The sequence below is a fragment of the Bombina bombina genome, chromosome 2 (genome assembly GCF_027579735.1).
Source record: "Bombina bombina isolate aBomBom1 chromosome 2, aBomBom1.pri, whole genome shotgun sequence".
In the NCBI taxonomy this organism is placed as follows: Eukaryota; Metazoa; Chordata; class Amphibia; order Anura; family Bombinatoridae; genus Bombina; species Bombina bombina.
The window spans coordinates 1,268,657,102-1,268,679,862 of record NC_069500.1 but is presented as its reverse complement, the minus strand read 5'-3'; the positions used below and the strand labels follow the sequence as shown (position 1 = coordinate 1,268,679,862).

The 22,761-nt window shown below is 41.7% G+C and overlaps 1 protein-coding gene across 1 annotated transcript in view; it reads left to right on the top strand.

The window, feature by feature from the left end:
* Positions 1 to 22,761, top strand: part of STIM2 (stromal interaction molecule 2) — a gene marked incomplete in the record, with an annotated part of 440,010 nt that overhangs the window by 301,693 nt on the left and 115,556 nt on the right. The window contains 3 exon segments of the mRNA XM_053704074.1: positions 2,652 to 2,829; positions 12,523 to 12,690; positions 22,183 to 22,283. Coding sequence (XP_053560049.1) covers positions 2,652 to 2,829; positions 12,523 to 12,690; positions 22,183 to 22,283 — 447 coding nt within the window.

Genomic DNA, 22,761 nt, shown 5'->3' with positions numbered 1-22,761 from the left:
CTTCTTGGATGTCTGGAGACTTATAATCCTGTGGACTGGTTCGTGACGACCCAGTTTTTTTTTTTCAGGGACCCTATGTTGCGAAATAGGGGCTAGCTCTTTGGGCTTGCTAGCATGAAGGCTAGAATTTTAAGGCCTGACTTGTCCTTCGGGTGGAGTGTGCTCCTCTATGGGGAGTTTTTTCTCTGTTGAGTCAACAGTGATGATTTTTTCATTCAGTCCGTGTTTTGATCATACAATGTCTTGTGGACATGTACCCTGTTCTTATCTGTGCCCTTCCCTTTTGAGGGGATAGTTTGTCTTCCTTTTGAGCTGGGGTTTCCTCTCTCTGGAGGTTCTTTGTCCTGCCCTGTGTGTAGGAGGTTAGATCAGGTGGCTTATCTGTAAGGGGCAGCATCTGCTGCTTTGTGGGCTCTGTTCCACGTGTTGGAACGTGTTTACATAGAGACTGTCTAAGAGAGCTGTGACAGTTCTTCCTACTGCTCTTTTCTCTGTCCCAGGTTCCAGGGGGTTCTCCTTGGGAGTGCCTTATTTTGGAGGAGCGGATTGGGTTGGCACCGGAGCTCTGTTGGGGTGGGTGAGTCCCTCCTTTTTCTTTCCATTCCCTGGGAACTTATTGTTGGGGTCTTTCTGTCCCTCCTGTCTGACATGTCGTCGCTTGGGCTGGTCTGGTGTTGGAGCAGGATCTGAGATCTGTTGCTCTGCTAAATTCGTCCTCGGAGCATTCGAGGTACGGTAAGCCTCTTGAGGTTTCTTCTTTTCCATGTTCAAGATTTGTGGGAAGGACTGGCGGCGGCCTGTGACGTTATCCGCTGGTTAGTGGATACTTGGCAATCTGAAGGATCCGATCTTCAGCTGCTTCTGCTTGCTCTGCAAGTATTTAAATTTCAGAGTCATTTTTAGATGACTGCAGTGTTTTTGCTTCAGGTGTTGTTCGTCAGACCTATCTGAGCTTGCTGCACAAGGTTTCGTTTCGGAATATTTTGGTATTCTGAGCTACATTTTTGCGACTTGGGGGACCTTCATGTTCAGTTGCTTTTAGAGTGCGGTTGCACTGTGTTGGGGGGAAGATCCTCTCTGTTTCAGATTCCCGGCCTTATCCCGTGGTTTATGTTTCTGTGGTCTGGGCGTCGCCTCACCTTGATTCTATGAGACTGGTTGGGTCTCTGTTAGACTGATATACACAGAGCACGCTGGTCCAAGCAGCTTCCGATCCTCTCAATCCCAACAGTGGAAATTAACCCGCCAATAGAGGTCATAGACGTTGTGCCTGTTGTCTGCCTGCCTATCCCCTGGCTTGTATGCGCTCTCAGCGGTTGCTGATTTTTATACATTCAATAAACCTAGATTTTTTACTTCTTAACGGTACCCCCTGTGTAGTGCCTGCTTTGTTCTTTTTCTCTGTTAGCCTGACCCAGTTTTCTCTGTGCCTTTCTTATTGTGGAAGAATACGGTAGTTTGTTCCCTTTCTTTAGTAAGGGGTGTTGTTTGGAGACTGACTACTGGGCGACGGTGTCTCTTGGAGGCTGTTGACTCAGTTGAGTCTAGTTCCTGCGGTCTCTAGGAAGGCTGTGGACTATCTGCGGGTCAGTGTCCTTGGGCCTTTTCCTTTTTTTTCAAAGTTGTTCTCTGCTTCGGACGAAGCAGGATTTTGTTGGGTAGGGGTTTTCAGGCCTGGTGCCCTCAGAATGGGCCGCCTCTTGTACCCTCATGTTTTTGCATTCAGTGTCCTCTATAGCTTGGGTATTGTTTTCCCAAAAGTAATGAATGCAGCTGTGGACTCTTTCCATTTATAAAGAAAAACTTAAATTATGCTTACCTGATAATAATTAAAAACGCTACACGGATAAGAGCTAAAGCTCCGGTCGCCATTTTCATCAATTGATTGACAGATGACTCATCTGCAAACAACTAATCGGGGAGAAACAACGATTAGTTGATTACAGATGAGTCATCTGTCAATCAATTGATGAAAATGGCGACCGGAGCTTCAGCTCTTACCATTGTAGCGTTTATAGTGAAATAGCTCTGAAGATAAGTATATCTTAAAGATTTCAGATTTTTTAACTTCTATTGTTTCACTTTAGGTAAACGATTTAACTTTACATTCACTTTAATCACACTTCTAGTTTTGTATTTAATATAATATAGAGTATGAGTGGCTGTTTCACTACATCAATAGCAATATTGGCATTGCTGTTTCTTGCACAGCTCCAACTACAATTACCATAGTCACAACTGTTTCTCTTTATTTGCACATCACATGACTCCCCCTTTGTCCAATGACGACTTCACTTCAGTATCACATCAGGCCCAATCATAGCTCTGTTACTCTGAATGTTTTATTTGGACATAATGTACAATACTCATCTTCGCTAGATGGCTTTAGTTGTGTGATACGATTACAGATTATATGGGCACTAAGCTGCTCTCATGCATTTAAATTCAAATGTAAAATGTCTTGAATGTTAAATCTGACTAAGCAGCACATTCCAACATACAGTCCATGGGCCTCTTTCTAACTCTTACTTTTCATACTTAATGTATTACAGAGTTTAACACAAAGTGTACTAATTTTAAAATAAATTACATTAAAGTAAGACATATTTTTTTTTTTTTATTTTTTTGCTAATCCTGTGCCTTTATTCTAGGCTAGACAAAGCACAAGAGGAAAACAGAACAGTAGCTGTGGAAAAGCAAAACCTTGAGCGCAAATTAATGGATGAAATCAGTGATGCAAAACGGGAGGCGCATCGACTGCGGGAATTGAGGGAAGGTGCAGAATGTGAATTAAGTAGACTAAAATATGCAGAAGAAGAACTCGTACAGGTAATAAACAAAAACTTTTTTTTTTTTTCTTCAATAAGTTTTAATAAATTCTCCATTTCATGAGTTGTACACCCTTGAGTGATCATACCTTTGTAAATAGGATCTTTCTGGCATAATGGTTTGGAAAACAATACAAATAAAAAAAAATAGACAGCATAAACAAGTTGTAGATACATTGATAGGAAGTGTAGAGAGCAAGAAAATCAGCAGAAAGGTGATCACTTGTTTTCCATAAACACATTTACCAAATTTCATCTACCCAAGAGTTACAGTTGACTAATAATTTTCTGCTGCAGTCAGATTATTATAGTAGTTATGCAGAGATAGACCTACAACATAGAACATGTCTGATTCTACAGGAAAATTGTTATGATGGGATCAAGGTAATCAGTGTATTCATGCTACTAATCTCTCCCAGCAGTAATGTGAAAAATAGTAACGCAAAGTAAAATTTAGACATAAAGTTCATCTTTTATATAGATTTTAAAAATGTCACCTATATTTACTCTCATGCAGTTCTCCCATTTTTTTAAACCTGCAAATTTTTGTTTGTTCAAAGAAACATTAACTTAGGAGCCATGAGGCTAATGGTTCTTTTTGGGATCTTTATTACTTTGATCATCATTAGACAACTATAAGGACAATATACAATCTTATATAAATGACAGGACACCTTTCTCATATGCAAAGCCTTATGATCTATTTCTCTGACACTGTTCTAGAACCTTATCAGCATCAGTGGCTAGATTGCATCGAATCTCTGGAAGTTGGTACAGCTCCCAAACGTCTAAGGGAGTCTATCTCTCTCCTACATTTAGACCTCCCCTTTTAACTTATGTCAGTTAATTTATAGCAAAGCAAGAACCTGTTTGAAAAGAAAAAGGAGGTTTTTTTTTTGTTTTTTTAACTAAAAACCTTTATTGAGAGACTTAAACCTTTAAGTTCTTCTGTTCATGGTTTAGGCATAGCACTTCACCAAGAACCTCTACAAACGTCTTGGTGACTCATACATTCACAAAAACCTACCAGTTAACATCAGAGTTACTATTATCATTTAGTCTCAGCATGTCTGGATGCTCAAACAATTGACCGAATTCTCACTAGGACCTGTGTGTTCCTACAACGATAAAGTTGTAGAGCCGTTTCAAAAGTAATGGTGGTTAAAGCTGAAATTTTAACTTCTATGTCACTAAAAATGAGGCTTCTGAGAATCTTTTATAAAATAAGTTTTTGAAATAAAGTTATTTAATCCATCATGAATTAATATGTCTGCATAAATGTAGAACAAAAAAAAACAAATATGTGAGTAGGTAGATTGTGTTAATTTTGGAAAAGACCCTTAAAAGGACTTGAAACACAAATGTTTTCTTTTTTATTCAGATAGAAATAACTTTCCAATGTATTTCTATTATCTAATTTTCTTCATTCTCTTGGTATTCTTTGTCGAAAAAGCAGCAATGCTCTACTGGGAGCTAGTTAACACATTGAGTGAGCCAATAACATGAATAATTTATGTACAGCCACCAATCAGCAGCTCCTGAGCCTACCCAAGTATCCTTTTCAACAAGGGATACCAAGACAGCTAAACAAATTAGATAATAGAAGTAACTTGGAAATAATCATGAAATAAAAAATGTGGGGTTCTTGTTCCTTTAAGTACTGCAAAGATTTTAGTGTTTACTATTAAATCAATTTCTTTTTAAAGATACGATGAGTCCACAGATTTCATCCTTGTGAGATATTGCCTCCTGGTCAGCAGGAGGAGGCAAAGAGCACCACAGCAGAGCTGTGTGTATGTATATATATATATATATGTATATATGTATATATATATATGTGTATATATATATATATATATATATATATATATCTCCTCCCTTCCCTCCCACCCCAGTCATTCTCTTTGCCTGTGTTAGTGATAGGAAGAGGTAAAGTGAGGTGTTAGTTTAGATTCTTCAATCAAGAGTTTATTATTTTTAAAATGGTACCAGTGAGTGCTATTTTATTCAGGGTGTACCCGTATTCCTTGTCAGCCTCTAGAGTAGAGCTACAGGTGGCTTTTAAGCAATGGGAACTGGTGGGATTTTCATTCTCTCTGTGCCTCCCATACTATGTGCTGCCCTGCAGATGATGGTCTTAGCAGATATTATCTAAGACCCTGTTTGTTCCCACAGAACTACAGGAGGAGAAGGACCTCTTAATCGTGTGGGACAAGTCATGCTGTCGCTCAGCATAGAGGTATGTGCAGTCCTTTAATTTCTGGGACATAAATTAACTCAGAACAGACTGTCTTTTTTCCTATCTGACGTGAGGGGTCATAAACTTTTTTGCTCTAAATATTACATGTTCCATGTGTGTAAGAGTTCCGTTCATTACTCTGTGACTTTCACGGTCATGTCAGACTGTAATCTTGCTATGGGCTTTTCCTGACTAATAGCCCTGTTTGATGGGACTGTGGGCTAGACGCTGGGGATTCTGAATTTCGGAGTTCTTTGTATTGTACTCAGGTGTAAGCTGCTCTAGTTTTTGTCAGTGTGTTTGGTTAACACACTTGCTAGGGGTTTATTTTGACCGGCATTGGTTTTTGTCACAGTTACTTTAGCCGGGTTCCGACGAGGTTTTGTTTGCCGCCCATGAAGGGCGGGGATTAACGTTTGCACGCTTGAGAAGCCGCGCAGTTGTTTTTTCTAGGAGATCCCGGCACCCGATAAGCAGTGCGCTTGAAGACTCCAGTGTTTCCTTAGACCGCATGGTTTTGTGTTATCACAGGCGGTCTTAGGCACTCTGCAGAACTAGTAGACGTAGTCGGTGTAACGTGGGGACAGGTAGGCGCCTTAGCAGAGCTGTGGCGAGGAGGTGCACTGTTTGTTTAGTCATTCCAAGTGAATTGGATTAACGGAGTTGTGTTGATTTTGTATTTTGCAAACAGTTACTCTCTGTTTCAGAACTATTGGTCAGAGTTTTGGGGCAGTAAAATTTGGGTAATTTTATACTTAAAGGCACAGTTATACTCTGTTTTCAGAAGATTTTGACAACAGTCATATTAGGCTGTTATTTTTTAGGTTTTAAATACAACAGATTACATATTTAACAGTACCACAACCAAAATCGCTTTTGCTTATTTATTGTCATGGAAGATCTTCAAAACATTACATGTTCCATGTGTTTGAATGCCAATGTGGAACCTCCTGTTACTTTTTGTCCCTCATGCACTGAGAGGACATTACAGTTTAGAGAGCAAATTTTCTTTAATAAAAATTTGTCAAAAGTGGATGGTTCTCAGGGTTCTGCTGAGGAGATTCAGAGTATGCCGCAACTTACTCCCCAAGCGTCACAGCACTTAACGCCCGCTCAAGCGGCACCAAGTTCCTCGGCAGCTTCTGCTGCGATCACACTGCAGGACATAGCTGCAGTTATATCATCTACACTTTCAGAAGCATTATCTGCCTTTCCCGTACTTCAAGGCAAACGCAGTAGGAAGGATGACCACATGGGCAATACAGCTTCTGATGCTTTGATGGCGATCTCAGCTGTACTCTCCCAGGGCTCTGAATTGGAGGGTATGGAGGTCCTATCCGAGAGTGAACTTTCTGACTCAGGAAGTGTCTTACCTCTGACGGATTCAGATGTGGTTTCTTTCAGATTTAAGCTTGAACACCTCCGCCTGTTATTGAGGGAGGTTTTGGTGACTCTGGACGACTGTGATTCAATTGTGTTTCCTCCAGAGAAATTGAGTAAGTTGGACAGATATTTAGAGGTCCCTTCTTATTCTGATGTTCCAGTTCCTAAGAGGACTTCAGAAATTATTGCTAAGGAATAGGAGAGACCGGGTATTCCATTCGCCCCTTCTCCTGTTTTCAAGAAAATGTACCCTATAGCTAACGCTATTAGGGACTCTTGGCAGACGGTCCCTAAGGTGGAGGGAGCTATTTCCACCTTGGCTAAACGAACTGCTATCCCTATCGAGGATAGTTGTGCTTTCAAAGACCCTATGGATAAGAAATTGGAGGGTCTCCTTAAAAAGATCTATGTTCATCAGGGGTTGCTATTACAACCGGCGGCCTGCATTGTTACAGTTACGAGTGCGGCTGCTTATTGGTTTGATGCGTTGGAAGAATCTCTTAATGTTGAGACTTCTTTGGAAGAAATACAAGATAGGATTAAAGCTCTTAAATTAACTAATTAATTTTTTACAGATGCTTCTTTGCAGATTACCAAATTGGTGGCTAAGAGTTCAGGGTTTTCCATCTTAGCACGCAGAGCCTTATGGTTGAAATCTTGGTCTGCAGATGTCATATAAGTCTAAGCTTTTGGCTATTCCTTACAAGGGGAAGACCCTGTTCGGACCTGACTTGAAGGAAATTATTTCTGACATCACGGGAGGGTCATCTCCCTCAGGATAAGAAATCTCAACAGAGAGGTTGACAGAGTAATTTTCGTTCTTTTCGAAACTTCAAGGGAATCCCCCTTCCTCTTCCTCTAAACAGGCAGGTAACTTCACAAACCAAGTCTACCTGGAGACCCAATCAGTCTTGGAACAAGGGTAAACAATCCAAGAAGCCTGCTGCTGCTCTCAAGTCAGCATGAAGGGTAGGCCCCCGATCCGGGACTGGATCTAGTAGGGGGCAGACGGTCTTTCTTCATCGGATGTTCAGGATCCCTGGGCATTAGAGAGAGTGTCTCAGGGATACAAGCTGGAATTCAGACATTCTTCCCCCAGAGGAAGTTTTCTTCTTTCTCAATTGTCAGTGGACCAGATAAAAAGAGAGGCATTCTTACACTGTGTAACCTCTCCTCCATGGGAGTCATCTGTCCCGTTCCAATTCAGGAACAGGGACAGGGGTTTTATTCATATCTGTTTGTAGTTCCCAAAAAGGAGGGAACCTTCAGACCTATCTTAGATCTCAAGAGTCTAAACAAGTTTCTCAGAGTTCCATCTTTCAAGATGGAAACTATTCGTACCATTCTTCCATTGATCCAGGAAGGTCAATTTATGTCAACGGTGGATCTAAAGGATGCGTACCTTCATGTTCCTATCCACAGAGATCATCACAAATTCCTGAGGTTTGCCTTTCTGGACAAACATCAGTTTGTGGCTCTTCCTTTCGGTCTGGCCACGGCGCCCAGAATTTTCACAAAAGTTCTGGGGTCTTTATTGGCGGTTCTAAGGCCGTGAGGCATCGCGGTGGCGCCTTATCTGGGCGATATACTGATCCAGGCGTCATCATTTCAACTGGCAAGGTCCCATACCTACATTGTGCTTTCCTTCCTGAGGACCCACGGATGGAAGGTAAACCTGGAAAAGAGTTCATTAGTTCAGACAAGAGTACCCTTTCTGGGAACTCTAATCGACTCTATTTCAATGAAGATTTTTCTGACGGAGGTCAGAAAGTAAAAAATTCTGAATACATGTCGACTCATTCAGTCCAATCCTCGTCCGTCATTGGCTCAGTGCATGGAGGTAATCGGATTGATGGTGGCGGCAATGGACATTGTTCCGTTTGCTCGTTTTCATCTCAGGCCTCTGCAATTAAGCATTCTCAGGCAGTGGAATGGAGATTATACAGATTTGTCTCCTCAAATAAATCTAGATCAGGAGACAAAGGACTGTCTTCTATGGTGGTTGTAGCTGGATCATCTATCCCAGGGGACTTGCTTCCGCAGACCCTCATGGGTGATAGTGACAACGGATGCCAGCCTGTTAGGGAGTTCCAGACTGCTCCCCATCCTAAGGGCTCAGGGTGTATGGATCCCATCAATATCCTAGAGTTCATCAGATTTCAGTCGGACAACATAACGACTGTAGCTTACATCAATCATCAGGGAGGAACAAGGAGTTCCTTAGCGATGACAGAAGTAGCCAAGATAATACAGTGGGCGGAGTCTCACTCTTGCCATCTGTCAGCAATCCATATCCCAGGGGTGGAAAACTGGGAAGCAGATATTCTGAGCAGACAGACATTTCATCCGGGAGAATGGGAACTCCATCCAGAGGTATTTTCCAACCTGATTCTCAGATGGGGCAGGCCGGAGTTGGATCTCATGGCATCTCGTCAGAATGCCAAGCTTCCGAGATACGGGTCCTGGTCCAGGGATCCTCAGGCTGAGCTGATAGATGCCTTGGCAGTGCCTTGGTCTTTCAGCCTAGCTTATGTATTCCCTCCATTTGCTCTCCTTCCCCGGGTGATTGCTCGAGTCAAACAGGAGAGGGTATCGTTAATCCTCATCGCACCTGCATGGCCTCGCAGGATTTGATATGCCGATCTGGTGGACATGTCATCTCAGCCACCGTGGAAGCTCCCAGCCACCGTGGAAGCTCCCATTGAGGCCTTTCTAGGGTGCGTGAGGGATCTCTCCTCCCTGGAAGTCATTTTATTGGTACCTCTAGCAAAAAAAGGTCTGGGATACTACTCAAACCTTTTTGTGGTCCCAAAGAAGGAGGGAACTTTTTGCCCGATTCTGGACCTAAAATGCTTAAACAAATTCCTGTCGGTCTCATCGTTTAAAATGGAAACGATAAGGTCCATTCTGCCCTTAGTTCAGGAAGGACAGTTCATGACTACGATAGACTTGAAGGATGCTTACCTTCACGTTCCAATTCACAAGGAACACTTCAAGTTCCTGAGATTCACATTCCTGGACTAGCACTTCCAATTTGTTGCACTTCCATTTGGTCTAGCTACTGCCCCAAGAGTCTTTACAAAGGTTCTGGGGGCTCTTCTAACAGTGGGGAGATCCAGAGGGATAGCAGTAGTGCCATATTTAGACGACATCCTAGTTCAGGCTCCATCCTGTCGTTTGGCAGAGGACCATTCAAAAGCTCTTCTATTTCTTCTTCGATCTCATGGATGGAAGATAAACTTGGAAAAGAGTTCTCTTGTTCCCAGTACCAGGGTGGAATTCTGGATACGATAATAGACTCCATATCCATGAGGATATTTCTTACAGACCAGAGAGGTTACAAGCTAACTTCCAATTGACTTGCCCTACAGGCCTCCTTAAGGCCCTCTGTGGCCCGGTGTATGGAGGTAATTGGTCCAGCATAGACATTATTCCATTTGCCAGGTTCCATCTCAGGCCTCATCAGTTGTGCATTCTGAGCCAGTGGAAGGGCGACCACTCGGTTCTGTCACAACAGATATCTCTGGACAACCGGTCGAGAGAATCGCTCTCTTGTGGCCAGATCACCTGTCCCAAGGGACATTCTTCTTGAGACCATCCTGGGAGATTGTGACTAAGTCTCTAAGGATGGGGAACTGTTTGGGGTGCCAGGAAGGCACAGGGTCTGTGGACTTGAGGAATCTCTCCTCCCGATCAACATTTTAGAACTTTGAGCGATCTTCAATGCTCTGAAGGCTTGGTCTCTTCTGGGTTTGTCCCAGTTTATCAGATTCCAATCAGACAACATAACCTCAGTAGCTTACATCAACCATCAGGGGGTACGAGGAGCTCCCTAGCAATGAGGGAAGTATCTCGGAATCTGGAATGGGTGGAGGCCCACAACTGCTCGCTGTCAGCGATTCACATTCCGGGTGTGGACAACTGGGAAGCAGATATTTTTCAGCAGACAATCTTTTCATCCGGGGAATGGTCTCTCCATCTCGAGGTGTTTGCGGAGATTTGCAACAAATGGGGGACGCCGGAGATAGATCTCATGGTGTCCCGACATTCCAAGCTACCCAGATACGGGTCGTGGTCCAGGGATCCTCAGGCAGAGCTGATAGATGCATTAGCAGTGCCTTGGAGGTTCAGTCTAGTTTACATTTTTCCACTGTTACCACTTCTCCCTCGGGTAGTGGCTACATCAAGCAGGAGCAAGCTTTGGCAATACTAATTGCTCCATCATGGCTGCAAAAGATGTGGTTCGCAGGCCTAGTGGGGATGTCCTCATCTCCTTCATGGAGGTTACCTTGTCGCAGGGATCTGCTGGAAAAGGGTCCTTTTGTTCATCAAAATCTAGATTCTCTGAGACTGACTGCGTGAAGATTGAATGCCTAGTCCTAGCCAAGAGAGGTTTTTCTGAGAGTGTGATTGATACTCTCATTCAAGCTGGAAAGCAGGTCACTTGTCGCATCTATCATAAGGTGCGGAGGACCTGGCATAAGGTCAGGGTTTCCAGGATTCTTTCCTTTCTCCAGGATGGTATGGAGAAGGGCCTTTCTGTGAGTTCCCTAAAGGGACAGATTTTGGCTCTATCTGTGTTATTGCACAAGTGGCTTGCTGAGCTTCCTGATGTGTCTTTTGTTCAGGCTCTGTCTAGAATCAGGCCTGTGTTTATACCTTCCGCTACCTCTTCAGAGTTTAAATCTAGTTCTTAAAGTTTTGCAGAGGGCTCCATTTGAGCCTATGCATTCGATTGACATTAAATTACTATTTTGGAAGGTTCTTTTTCTATTGGCTATTGCTTCGGCATGCAGAGTTTCTGAGATGGCGGCCTTGCAATGTGAGCCTCCTTACCTAGTTTTTCATGCTGAATAAGGCTGTTCTTTGTACTGGGTTGGGTTTCTTCCTAAGGTTGTTTCTGATTGTAACATCAATCAGGAGATTGTGGTTTCTTCCTTGTCGTAATCCTCCTTTGCCAAAGGAACGGTTACTTCCTAATTTGGATGTGGTTAGAGCTTTGAAATTCTATCTTCAAGCTACGAAGGATTTTAGACAGACTTCTTCCTTGTTTGTTGTCTATTTTGGGAAGCGTAGAGGGCAGAAGGCCTCTTCCACTTCCTTATCTTTTTGGTTGAGGAGTATTATTCGCTTGGCATATGAGACAGTGGGACATAAGCCTCCTTAGAGGATTACGGGTCATTTAACTAGGGCTTTGGCTTCATCCTGGGCCTTTAAGAATGAGGCCTCTATGGAGCAGATTTGTAGGGCAGCTACCTGGTCCTCTTTACATACCTTTTCAAAGTTTTACAAATTTGACATTTTTGCTTCGGCTGAAGCAGTTTTTGGGAGAGAGGTTTTGCAGGCTGTGGTGCCCTCAGAATAAGGGTCTGCCTCTCTTTTTTTTTTGCCCTCCCATTTTCATTCAGTGTCCTCTAGAGCTTGGGTATTTGTTTCCCACAATTAATTAATGAAGCCGTGGACTCTCCTCCTATATTAAGAAGGAAAACCTAAATTATGCTTACCGGATAGTTTCTTTTCCTTCTGTATGAGGAGAGTACCCGGCCCCACTGATCAAAAAATGTGATAAAAAAATGGTTCCTTGGTGAAGTGAAGCAAGTGGAAAAATCCAAGAAGTGTAAAAATGAGAAATATATCAACAAAAAGTGATGAAAAAAATGTGAAGATAAAAATAAATGAGTAAATGTGATGTAGTAATCCTCAATGAGAAAACCAAAGGTGGGGTGCTATATACTTCTTGTATTTCATATATAGTTCTGCAAGTCCCTGTAAAAAGATAAAAATAATAGTGTAGATGGTACAGGTCTATTGAATAATATTGAAATAGTTCTTACCAGTTGTGGACGCGTTTCGGCCTATATAAGGCCTTTTTCAAGACCGTGAAAAAACCTATATATATTAGAAAAAAAACCTATACAGATCATAAAATGCTTTAATAAAAGAACTACACATGGTATATGTTATTCCTTTAGAATGTCCAAATTGTGTCTATTTTGAGTACTTGATTTTAAAAGTTAAATTTGTTAAAATGTATATAAGTAAAATTATATTTATATATAATTTTTGGAACAGGTTCGCATGGCTTTGAAAAAAGCTGAAAAGGAGTTTGAATTGAGGAGTAACTGGTTTGTTCCAGAAACCTTACAAAAATGGCTCCAGTTAACACATGAGGTGGAAGTACAGTACTACAACATCAAGAAACAAAATGCTGAAATGCAGCTTGCGATTGCTAAAGAGGAGGTAATATATATTTATGCATAATTGTAGCAATCAGTGTGTTGCAACAGAATAATAGTGTTTTCTGTCTTATGGACAAATGTAGAACACTATAAATCGCCCAAAGAGCATTGCTTGCCTGCAGGTATGGAATAATGTGTATATATGAGGAAACAGAATGCTAACTAATTTCTAGTCATATTAACATGGCATCCCTTATAATTCATAGTTTATCATTTAAACACAACTTTTAAACGTTGAAAGATTTTCAGACTGTGTTTAAGTATGCATTTAATGCAAATTCTGTATTATAAATGTGAAGATGTTGGGCCTAAGAAGTTTCTCATTTCACTTGATAAGAGTGCATACCCTACATTAAATCAAGCAACAAACATAAATCATAAAATACATTTATCTTAATCTATTAACAATAGTAAATAAGCTGTGATGCAACAAAACTCTGCAGGTACCTTACTGGAATACTAAATGTATTAATAAATTCTAATTTATTGCATTAATATGAGCCAGTATGTCTAATAAATAAAGTTCAGTGAAGTTCTTACCAGAGATGATTGGCTCTACAGCCTTCTTTTGTGAAATGGACATGTGAAGCTAATCTTGCTGCTGACAATATGAACATACTTTGTGTTTGAGAATAATATAAAAACACTGTATGTGCCTTATACTCCTCATGGGCTCATCCCCTCTTCTAAGTATATTTTAAATCAGTGGGTGTATATGTTAAGGCGGTGTAGCACTAGTTTTTATTTTCACAAGACATTCAATATGAATTTTGGATTTATTCACACTCATTAGCTGGGACTTCCCCAAGTGAAGATTAGTGATGTCGCAAATTGTTTGCCGGCGAATAGTTCCCAGCGAACATAGCATGTTCGCCTCGGCGGGCGAACATATGCAATGTTCTATCCACCCCCTATTCGTCATCATTGAGTAAACTTTGACCCTGTACCTCACAGTCAGAATACACATTACAGCCAATCAGCAGCAGACCCTCCCTCCCAGACCCTCCCACCTCCTGGACAGCATCCATTTTAGATTCATTTGGAAGCTGCATTCTTAGTGAGAGGAGGGACAGTGTAGCTGCTGCTGATTTAATAGGGAAATAGATAGCTAGGCTAGTGTATTCAGTGTCCACTACAGTCCTGAAGGACTCATCTGATCTCTGCTGTAAGGACAGCACCCCAAAAAGCCCTTTTCTCCAACATAGGTGTGTCCGGTCCACGGCGTCATCCTTAGTTGTGGGATATTCTCTTCCCCAACAGGAAATGGCAAAGAGCCCAGCAAAGCTGGTCACATGATCCCTCCTAGGCTCCGCCTTCCCCAGTCATTCTCTTTGCCGTTGCACAGGCAACATCTCCACGGAGATGGCTTAGAGTTTTTTGGTGTTTAAATGTAGTTTTTATTCTTCAATCAAGAGTTTGTTATTTTAAAATAGTGCTGGTATGTATTATTTACTCTGAAACAGAAAGAGATGAAGATTTCTGTTTGTAAGAGGAAAATGATTTTAGCAACCGTTACTAAAATCGATGGCTGTTTCCACACAGGACTGTTGAGAGGAATTAACTTCAGTTGGGGGAAACAGTGAGCAGACTTTTTCTGCTTGAGGTATGACACATTTCTAACAAGACTTGGTAATGCTGGAAGCTGTCATTTTCCCTATGGGATCCGGTAAGCCATTTTTATTAAATAAGAATAAAGGGCTTCACAAGGGCTTTAAAGACTGGTAGACATTTTTCTGGGCTAAAACGATTGATTTATAAGCATTTTTAATAGTTTATAGCTTTGAGGAGTTATTTTATTCTTGGGAATTATGTTAAAGAAACGGCAGGCACTGTATTGGACACCTTTTTCACTGGGGGCCTTCTCTAATCATAGGCAGAGCCTCATTTTCGCGCCACTAATGCGCAGTTGTTTTTGGGAAGCAAGGCATGCAGATGCATGTGTGAGGAGCTCAGATACATAGAAAAAGCTTTCTGAAGGCGTCATTTGGTATCGTATTCCCCTCTGGGCTTGGTTGGGTCTCAGCAAAGCAGATACCAGGGACTGTATAGGGGTTAAATATAAAAACGGCTCCGGTTCCGTTATTTTAAGAGTTAAAGCTTTCAAATTTGGTGTGCAATACTTTTAAGGCTTTAAGACACTGTGGTGAAATTTTGGTGAATTTTGAACAATTCCTTCATACTTTTTCACATATTCAGTAATAAAGTGTGTTCAGTTTAAAATTTAAAGTGACAGTAACGGTTTTATTTTAAAACGTTTTTTGTACTTTGTTATCAAGTTTATGCCTGTTTAACATGTCTGAACTATCAGATAGACTATGTTCTGTATGTGAGGAAGCCAAGGTTCCTTCTCATTTAAATAGATGTGATGTATGTGACAAACAATTTAGAGAAAATGATGCCCAAGATGATTCCTCAAGTGAGGGGAGTAAGCATGGTACTGCATCATCCCCTCCTTCGTCTACGCCAGTCTTGCCCACACAGGAGGCCCCTAGTACATCTAGTGCGCCAATACTCCTTACTATGCAACAATTAACGGCTGTAATGGATAATTCTATCAAAAACATTTTAGCCAAAATGCCCACTTATCAGCGAAAGCGCGACTGATCTGTTTTAGAAAATACTGAAGAGCATGAGGACGCTGATGATAATGGTTCTGACATGCCCCTACACCAGTCTGAGGGGGCCAGGGAGGTTTTGTCTGAGGGAGAAATTTCAGATTCAGGGAAAATTTCTCAACAAGCTGAACCTGATGTGATTACATTCAAATTTAAATTGGAACATCTCCGCGCTCTGCTTAAGGAGGTGTTGTCTACTCTGGATGATTGTGACAATTTGGTCATTCCAGAGAAATTATGTAAGATGGACAAGTTCCTAGAGGTCCCGGGGCCCCCCGAAGCTTTTCCTATACCCAAGCGGGTGGCGGACATTGTAAACAAAGAATGGGAAAGGCCCGGCATACCTTTTGTCCCTCCCCCTATATTTAAGAAATTGTTTCCTATGGTCGACCCCAGAAAGGACTTATGGCAGACAGTCCCCAAGGTCGAGGGGGCGGTTTCTACTCTAAACAAACGCACTACTATCCCTATAGAAGATAGTTGTGCTTTCAAAGATCCTATGGATAAAAAATTAGAGGGTTTGCTTAAAAAGATGTTTGTTCAGCAAGGTTACCTTCTACAACCAATTTCATGCATTGTTCCTGTCACTACAGCAGCGTGTTTCTGGTTCGATGAACTAGAAAAGTCGCTCGATAAAGATTCTTCTTATGAGGAGATTATGGACAGAGTTCACGCTCTTAAATTGGCTAACTCTTTTACTTTAGACGCCACTTTGCAATTAGCTAGATTAGCGGCGAAAAATTCAGGGTTTGCTATTGTGGCGCGCAGAGCGCTTTGGCTAAAATCTTGGTCAGCGGATGCGTCTTCCAAGAACAAATTGCTTAACATACCTTTCAAGGGGAAAACGCTGTTTGGCCCTGACTTGAAAGAGATTATTTCAGATATCACTGGGGGTAAGGGCCACGCCCTTCCTCAGGATAGGTCTTTTAAGGCTAAAAATAAACCAAATTTTCGTCCCTTTCGCAGAAACGGACCAGCCTCAAGTTCTACATCCTCTAAGCAAGAGGGTAGTACTTCTCAAACCAAGCCAGCCTGGAGGCCAATGCAAGACTGGAACAAAGGTAAGCAGGCCAAGAAACCTGCCACTGCTACCAAGACAGCATGAGATGTTGGCCCCCGATCCGGGACCGGATCTGGTGGGGGGCAGACTTTCTCTCTTCGCTCAGGCTTGGGCAAGAGATGTTCTGGATCCTTGGGCGCTAGAAATAGTCTCCCAAGGTTATCTTCTGGAATTCAAGGAGCTACCCCCAAGGGGGAGGTTCCACAGGTCTCAATTGTCTTCAGACCACATAAAAAGACAGGCATTCTTACATTGTGTAGAAGACCTGTTAAAAATGGGAGTGATTCATCCGGTTCCATTAGGAGAACAAGGGATGGGATTCTACTCCAATCTGTTCATAGTTCCCAAAAAAGAGGGAACATTCAGACCAATCTTAGATCTCAAGATCCTAAACAAATTTCTCAAGATTCCATCGTTCAAAATGGAAACCATTCGGACAATTCTTCCTACCATCCAGGAAGGTCAATTCATGACCACGGTGGATTTAAAGGATGCGTATCTACATGTTCCTATCCACAAGGAACATCATCGGTTCCTAAGGTTCGCCTTTCTGGACAAGCATTACCAGTTTGTGGCACTTCCATTCGGATTAGCCACTGCTCCAAGAATTTTCACAAAGGTACTAGGGTCCCTTCTAGCGGTGCTAAGACCAAGGGGCATTGCAGTAGTACCTTACTTGGACGACATACTGATTCAAGCGTCGTCTCTACCACAAGCAAAGGCTCATACGGACATAGTCCTGGCCTTTCTCAGATCTCACGGGTGGAAAGTGAACGTAGAAAAAAGTTCTCTATCTCCGTCAACAAGAGTTCCCTTCTTGGGAACAATAATAGACTCCTTAGAAATGAGGATTTTTCTGACAGAGGCCAGAAAATCAAAACTTCTAAGCTCTTGTCAAGTACTTCATTCTGTTCTTCTTCCTTCCATAGCGCAGTGCATGGAAGTAATAGGTTTGATGGTCGCGGCAATGGACATAGTTCCTTTTGCGCGAATTCATCTAAGACCATTACAACTGTGCATGCTCAGTCAGTGGAATGGGGATTATACAGACTTGTCTCCGACGATACAAGTAGATCAGAGGACCAGAGATTCACTCCGTTGGTGGCTGACCCTGGACAACCTGTCACAAGGGATGAGCTTCCGCAGACCAGAGTGGGTCATTGTCACGACCGACGCCAGTCTGGTGGGCTGGGGCGCGGTCTGGGAACCCCTGAAAGCTCGGGGTCTTTGGTCTCGGGAAGAATCTCTTCTCCCGATAAATATTCTGGAACTGAGAGCGATATTCAATGCTCTCAAGGCTTGGCCTCAGCTAGCAAAGGCCAAATTCATACGTTTTCAATCAGACAACATGACGACTGTTGCGTATATCAACCATCAGGGGGGAACAAGGAGTTCCCTGGCGATGGAAGAAGTGACCAAAATAATTCAATGGGCGGAGACTCACTCCTGCCACTTGTCTGCAATCCACATCCCAGGAGTGGAAAATTGGGAAGCGGATTTCCTGAGTGGGAACTCCATCCGGAAATCTTTGCCCAAATAATTCAATTGTGGGGCATTCCAGACATGGATCTGATGGCGTCTCGTCAGAACTTCAAGGTTCCTTGCTACGGGTCCAGATCCAGGGATCCCAAGGCGACTCTAGTGGATGCACTAGTAGCACCTTGGAGCTTCAACCTAGCTTATGTGTTCCCACCGTTTCCTCTCATTCCCAGGCTGGTAGCCAGGATCAAACAGGAGAGGGTATCGGTGATCTTGATAGCTCCTGCGTGGCCACGCAGGACTTGGTATGCAGATCTGGTGAATATGTCATCGGCTCCACCATGGAAGCTACCTTTGAGACAGGACCTTCTTGTTCAAGGTCCGTTCGAACATCCGAATCTGGCCTCACTCCAACTGACTGCTTGGAGATTGAACGCTTGATTTTATCAAAGCGAGGGTTCTCAGATTCTGTCATTGATACTCTTGTTCAGGCCAGAAAGCCTGTAACTAGAAAAATCTACCATAAAATATGGAAAAAATATATCTGTTGGTGTGAATCTAAAGGATTCCCATGGAACAAGATAAAAATTCCTAAGATTCTATCCTTTCTTCAAGAAGGTTTGGAGAAAGGATTATCTGCAAGTTCTTTGAAGGGACAGATTTCTGCTTTATCTGTTTTACTTCACAAAAAGCTGGCGGCTGTGCCAGATGTTCAAGCTTTTGTTCAGGCTCTGGTTAGAATCAAGCCTGTTTACAAACCTTTGACTCCTCCTTGGAGTCTCAATTTAGTTCTTTCAGTTCTTCAGGGGGTTCCGTTTGAACCCCTACATTCCGTTGATATCAAGTTATTATCTTGGAAAGTTTTGTTTTTGGTTGCAATTTCTTCTGCTAGAAGAGTTTCAGAGTTATCTGCTCTGCAGTGTTCTCCTCCTTATCTGGTGTTCCATGCAGATAAGGTGGTTTTGCGTACTAAACCTGGTTTTCTTCCGAAAGTTGTTTCTAACAAAAATATTAACCAGGAGATAGTCGTGCCTTCTTTGTGTCCGAATCCAGTTTCAAAGAAGGAACGTTTGTTGCACAATTTGGATGTAGTTCGTGCTCTAAAATTCTATTTAGAGGCTACAAAGGATTTCAGACAAACATCTTCCTTGTTTGTTGTTTATTCTGGTAAAAGGAGAGGTCAAAAAGCAACTTCTACCTCTCTCTCTTTTTGGCTTAAAAGCATCATCAGATTGGCTTATGAGACTGCCGGACGGCAGCCTCCTGATAGAATCACAGCTCATTCCACTAGGGCCGTGGCTTCCACATGGGCCTTCAAGAACGAGGCTTCTGTTGATCAGATATGTAAGGCAGCGACTTGGTCTTCACTGCACACTTTTACCAAATTTTACAAATTTGATACTTTTGCTTCTTCAGAGGCTATTTTTGGGAGAAAGGTTTTGCAAGCCGTGGTGCCTTCCATCTAGGTGACCTGATTTGCTCCCTCCCATCATCCGTGTCCTAAAGCTTTGGTATTGGTTCCCACAAGTAAGGATGACGCCGTGGACCGGACACACCTATGTTGGAGAAAACAGAATTTATGTTTACCTGATAAATTACTTTCTCCAACGGTGTGTCCGGTCCACGGCCCGCCCTGGTTTTTTTAATCAGGTCTGATGATTTATTTTCTCTAACTACAGTCACCACGGTATCATATGATTTCTCCTATGCAAATATTCCTCCTTTACGTCGGTCGAATGACTGGGGAAGGCGGAGCCTAGGAGGGATCATGTGACCAGCTTTGCTGGGCTCTTTGCCATTTCCTGTTGGGGAAGAGAATATCCCACAAGTAAGGATGATGCCGTGGACCGGACACACCGTTGGAGAAAGTAATTTATCAGGTAAACATAAATTCTGTTTTTAGGGCTAGAACATCAGTCTGCTTTTTTTTTTCCTGTGTAATCTAATTGCAGTTGCCTGCCTGCCAGCGTGTGTGTCAGGCTCACAGCATATACTGTGCCCACTTGCCCAGTGCCACCACTCATATCCAGTAGTGTACATTTAAAAAAAAAAAAAAAAAACTTTTTTGACTGTGAAATAGCAGACAGCTGCCAGTACCCAAGATGGCCACCAATAAGGCAGATGGGGAGGGTTAGAGAGCTGTTTTGGGGAGGGGATCAGGGAGGTTGGGGGCTAAGGGGGGATGCTACACCACAGCATATGTAAATATGCTTAAAATTTTTTAAAAACCTTTTATTTTAGTACTGGCAGACTTTCTGCCAGTACATAAGATGGTGGGGGAGGGAAGGGAGCTGTTTGGGAGGGATCAGGGGGTCTGATTTGTCAGGTGGGAGGCTGATCTCTACACTAAAGCTAAAATTAACCCTGCAAGCTCCCTACAAACTACCTAATTAACCCCTTCACTGCTAGCCATAATACACGTGTGATGCGCAGCAGCATTTAGCGGCCTTCTAATTACAAGAAAGCAACGCCAAAGTCATATATGTCTGCTATTTCTGAACAAAGGGGATCCCAGAGAAGCATTTACAACCATTTGTGCCATAATTGCACAAGCTGTTTGTAAATAATTTCAGTGAGAAACCTAAAATTGCGAAAAAAATAGTTTTTTTTTAATTTGATCGCATTTGGCGGTGAAATGGTGGCATGAAATATACCAAAATGGGCCTAGATCAATACTTTGGGTTGTCGACTACACTAAAGCTAAAATTAACTCTACAAGCTGCCTACATGCTCCCTAATTAACCCCTTCACTGCTGGGCATAAAATACGTGTGGTGCGCAGTGGCATTTAGCAGCCTTCTAATTACCAAAAAGCAACGCCAAAGCCATATAAGTCTGCTATTTCTGAACAAAGGGGATCCCAGAGAAGCATTTACAACCATTTATGCCATAATTGCATAAGTTGTTAGTAAATAATTTCTGTGAGAAACCTAAAGTTTGTGAAAAAGTGAACATTTTTTTTTAATTTGATCGCATTTGGCGGTGAAATGGTGGCATGAAATATACCAAAATGGGCCTAGATCAATACTTTGGGTTGTCTACTACACTACACTTAAGCTAAAATTAACTCTACAAGCTGCCTACATGCTCCTTAATTAACCCCTTCACTGCTGCGCATAAAACACGTGTGGTGCGCAGTGGCATTTAGCAGCCTTCTAATTACCAAAAAGCAACGCCAAAGCCATATGTCTGCTATAATGGCATGTCTGGCACACAGTGTTGGGGCTAGGGTCCATCTGACCACTGATACCTGGTCTGCAAAGCATGGTCATGGCAGGTATATCACCTACACTGCGCACTGTGAAGCGGGCGTAACCCTTACACTACCTGATGTTTTAAAGCATGTTTTTCCAAACAATTTAGGAATGTTAGGTGATTTATGCCCTTTATGGATTAAAACCAGACTCTGCATCAACTATGTAATTTTCCATGGGAGTTTTGCCATGGATCCCCCTCCGGCATGCCACAGTCCAGGTGTTAGTGCCCTTGAAACAACTTTTCCATCACTATTGTGGCCAGAAAGAGTCCCGGTGGGTTTTAAAATTCGCCTGCCTATTGAAGTCTATGGCGGTTCGCCGGTTCGCGAGCTTTTGTGGAAGTTTGAGTTCTCAGTTCGCGATCCCAAATTTTTAGGTTCGCGACATCACTAGTGAAGATTGCATTTGGACTTTTCTTAATATATATGGATTCCATGTCTCTTTCCTCTAAAAAAAAAAAATAAAAAAAAATTCTATAAATAATGTTCAAACTATTTTACTGGGTAATATTTATATAGACAATGATATACATTAATTAATATATATATATATATATATATATATATATATATATATATATATATATATATATATATATATATATATATATATATATATATATATTGGTGGTTCAAGTGAACAGAGGCACTCTCCGTGTAGTCAGTGCCTCTGTTCACTTGAACCACCAATATATGCTTTGGGAGCACCCCGACGCTGACATAAGATAGTAAGTGCTGGTATTTTTGGATTGATATATATATATATATATAACAAATAGAACCCGCTCCAAAGGATATATAGGCAATTAAATAAGTAACTTATCACAATTTATTTATTTGGCTTGTATATTAGTAGTGCTGGATTAACTCATCTTGTTATGTTCTTAATTTGGACATATATATATGTGTGTGTGTGTGAAATATATATATATATATATATATATATATATATATATATGTATGTGTGTGTGAACTTATTGTGGTTTCTGCTTCTTAAAGGCAGAAGTATATACAGCAGGACTAGGATATGATTCTACATACTGTTCCTTATAGCATTCTAAATCTTGTTTTTCTTGTGTTGCAGGCAGAAAAAATAAAAAAGAAGAGAAGTACCATTTTTGGGACATTACATGTTGCACACAGTTCATCCTTGGATGAGGTGGACCATAAAATTCTTGAAGCAAAGTAAGTTATAAATGTTAAATATGATTGCTTGTCAAATTAATGTTTGGAGGTTTTCTTTCTTAAATAAATTACTTTTTTTTATATTTACTTTAGTAAAGGAGAAATGGGTAAAATATTGCTATTTGGTCCATCATAATATTGTAAATACATTTCCAATATATTCTTAAAATGACAGATTAGTTTAGTTGTTTCTTCATATGCCTATTTCATATATGAAAAAGTATTTAAACGTTTAATCATGGGTAAAAACCACTCTAGATAACAGTAAGCATGAGTAAGATCCTAGATTGTGTGGGGTTTAGAAACTGTACTAATCTGGGAGTAAAATAACCCATCTATTCTTTCAGTTACGTGGCTCTTTAAAGGCCCTGTCCAGCCAAGACTGAAATGAACATGGATGCATTTCATTTTTGCAGTATACACAAAATTGACCAAGCTGTTTAAAATCATGGTGCAAGGAACATAACTAGCTTCATGT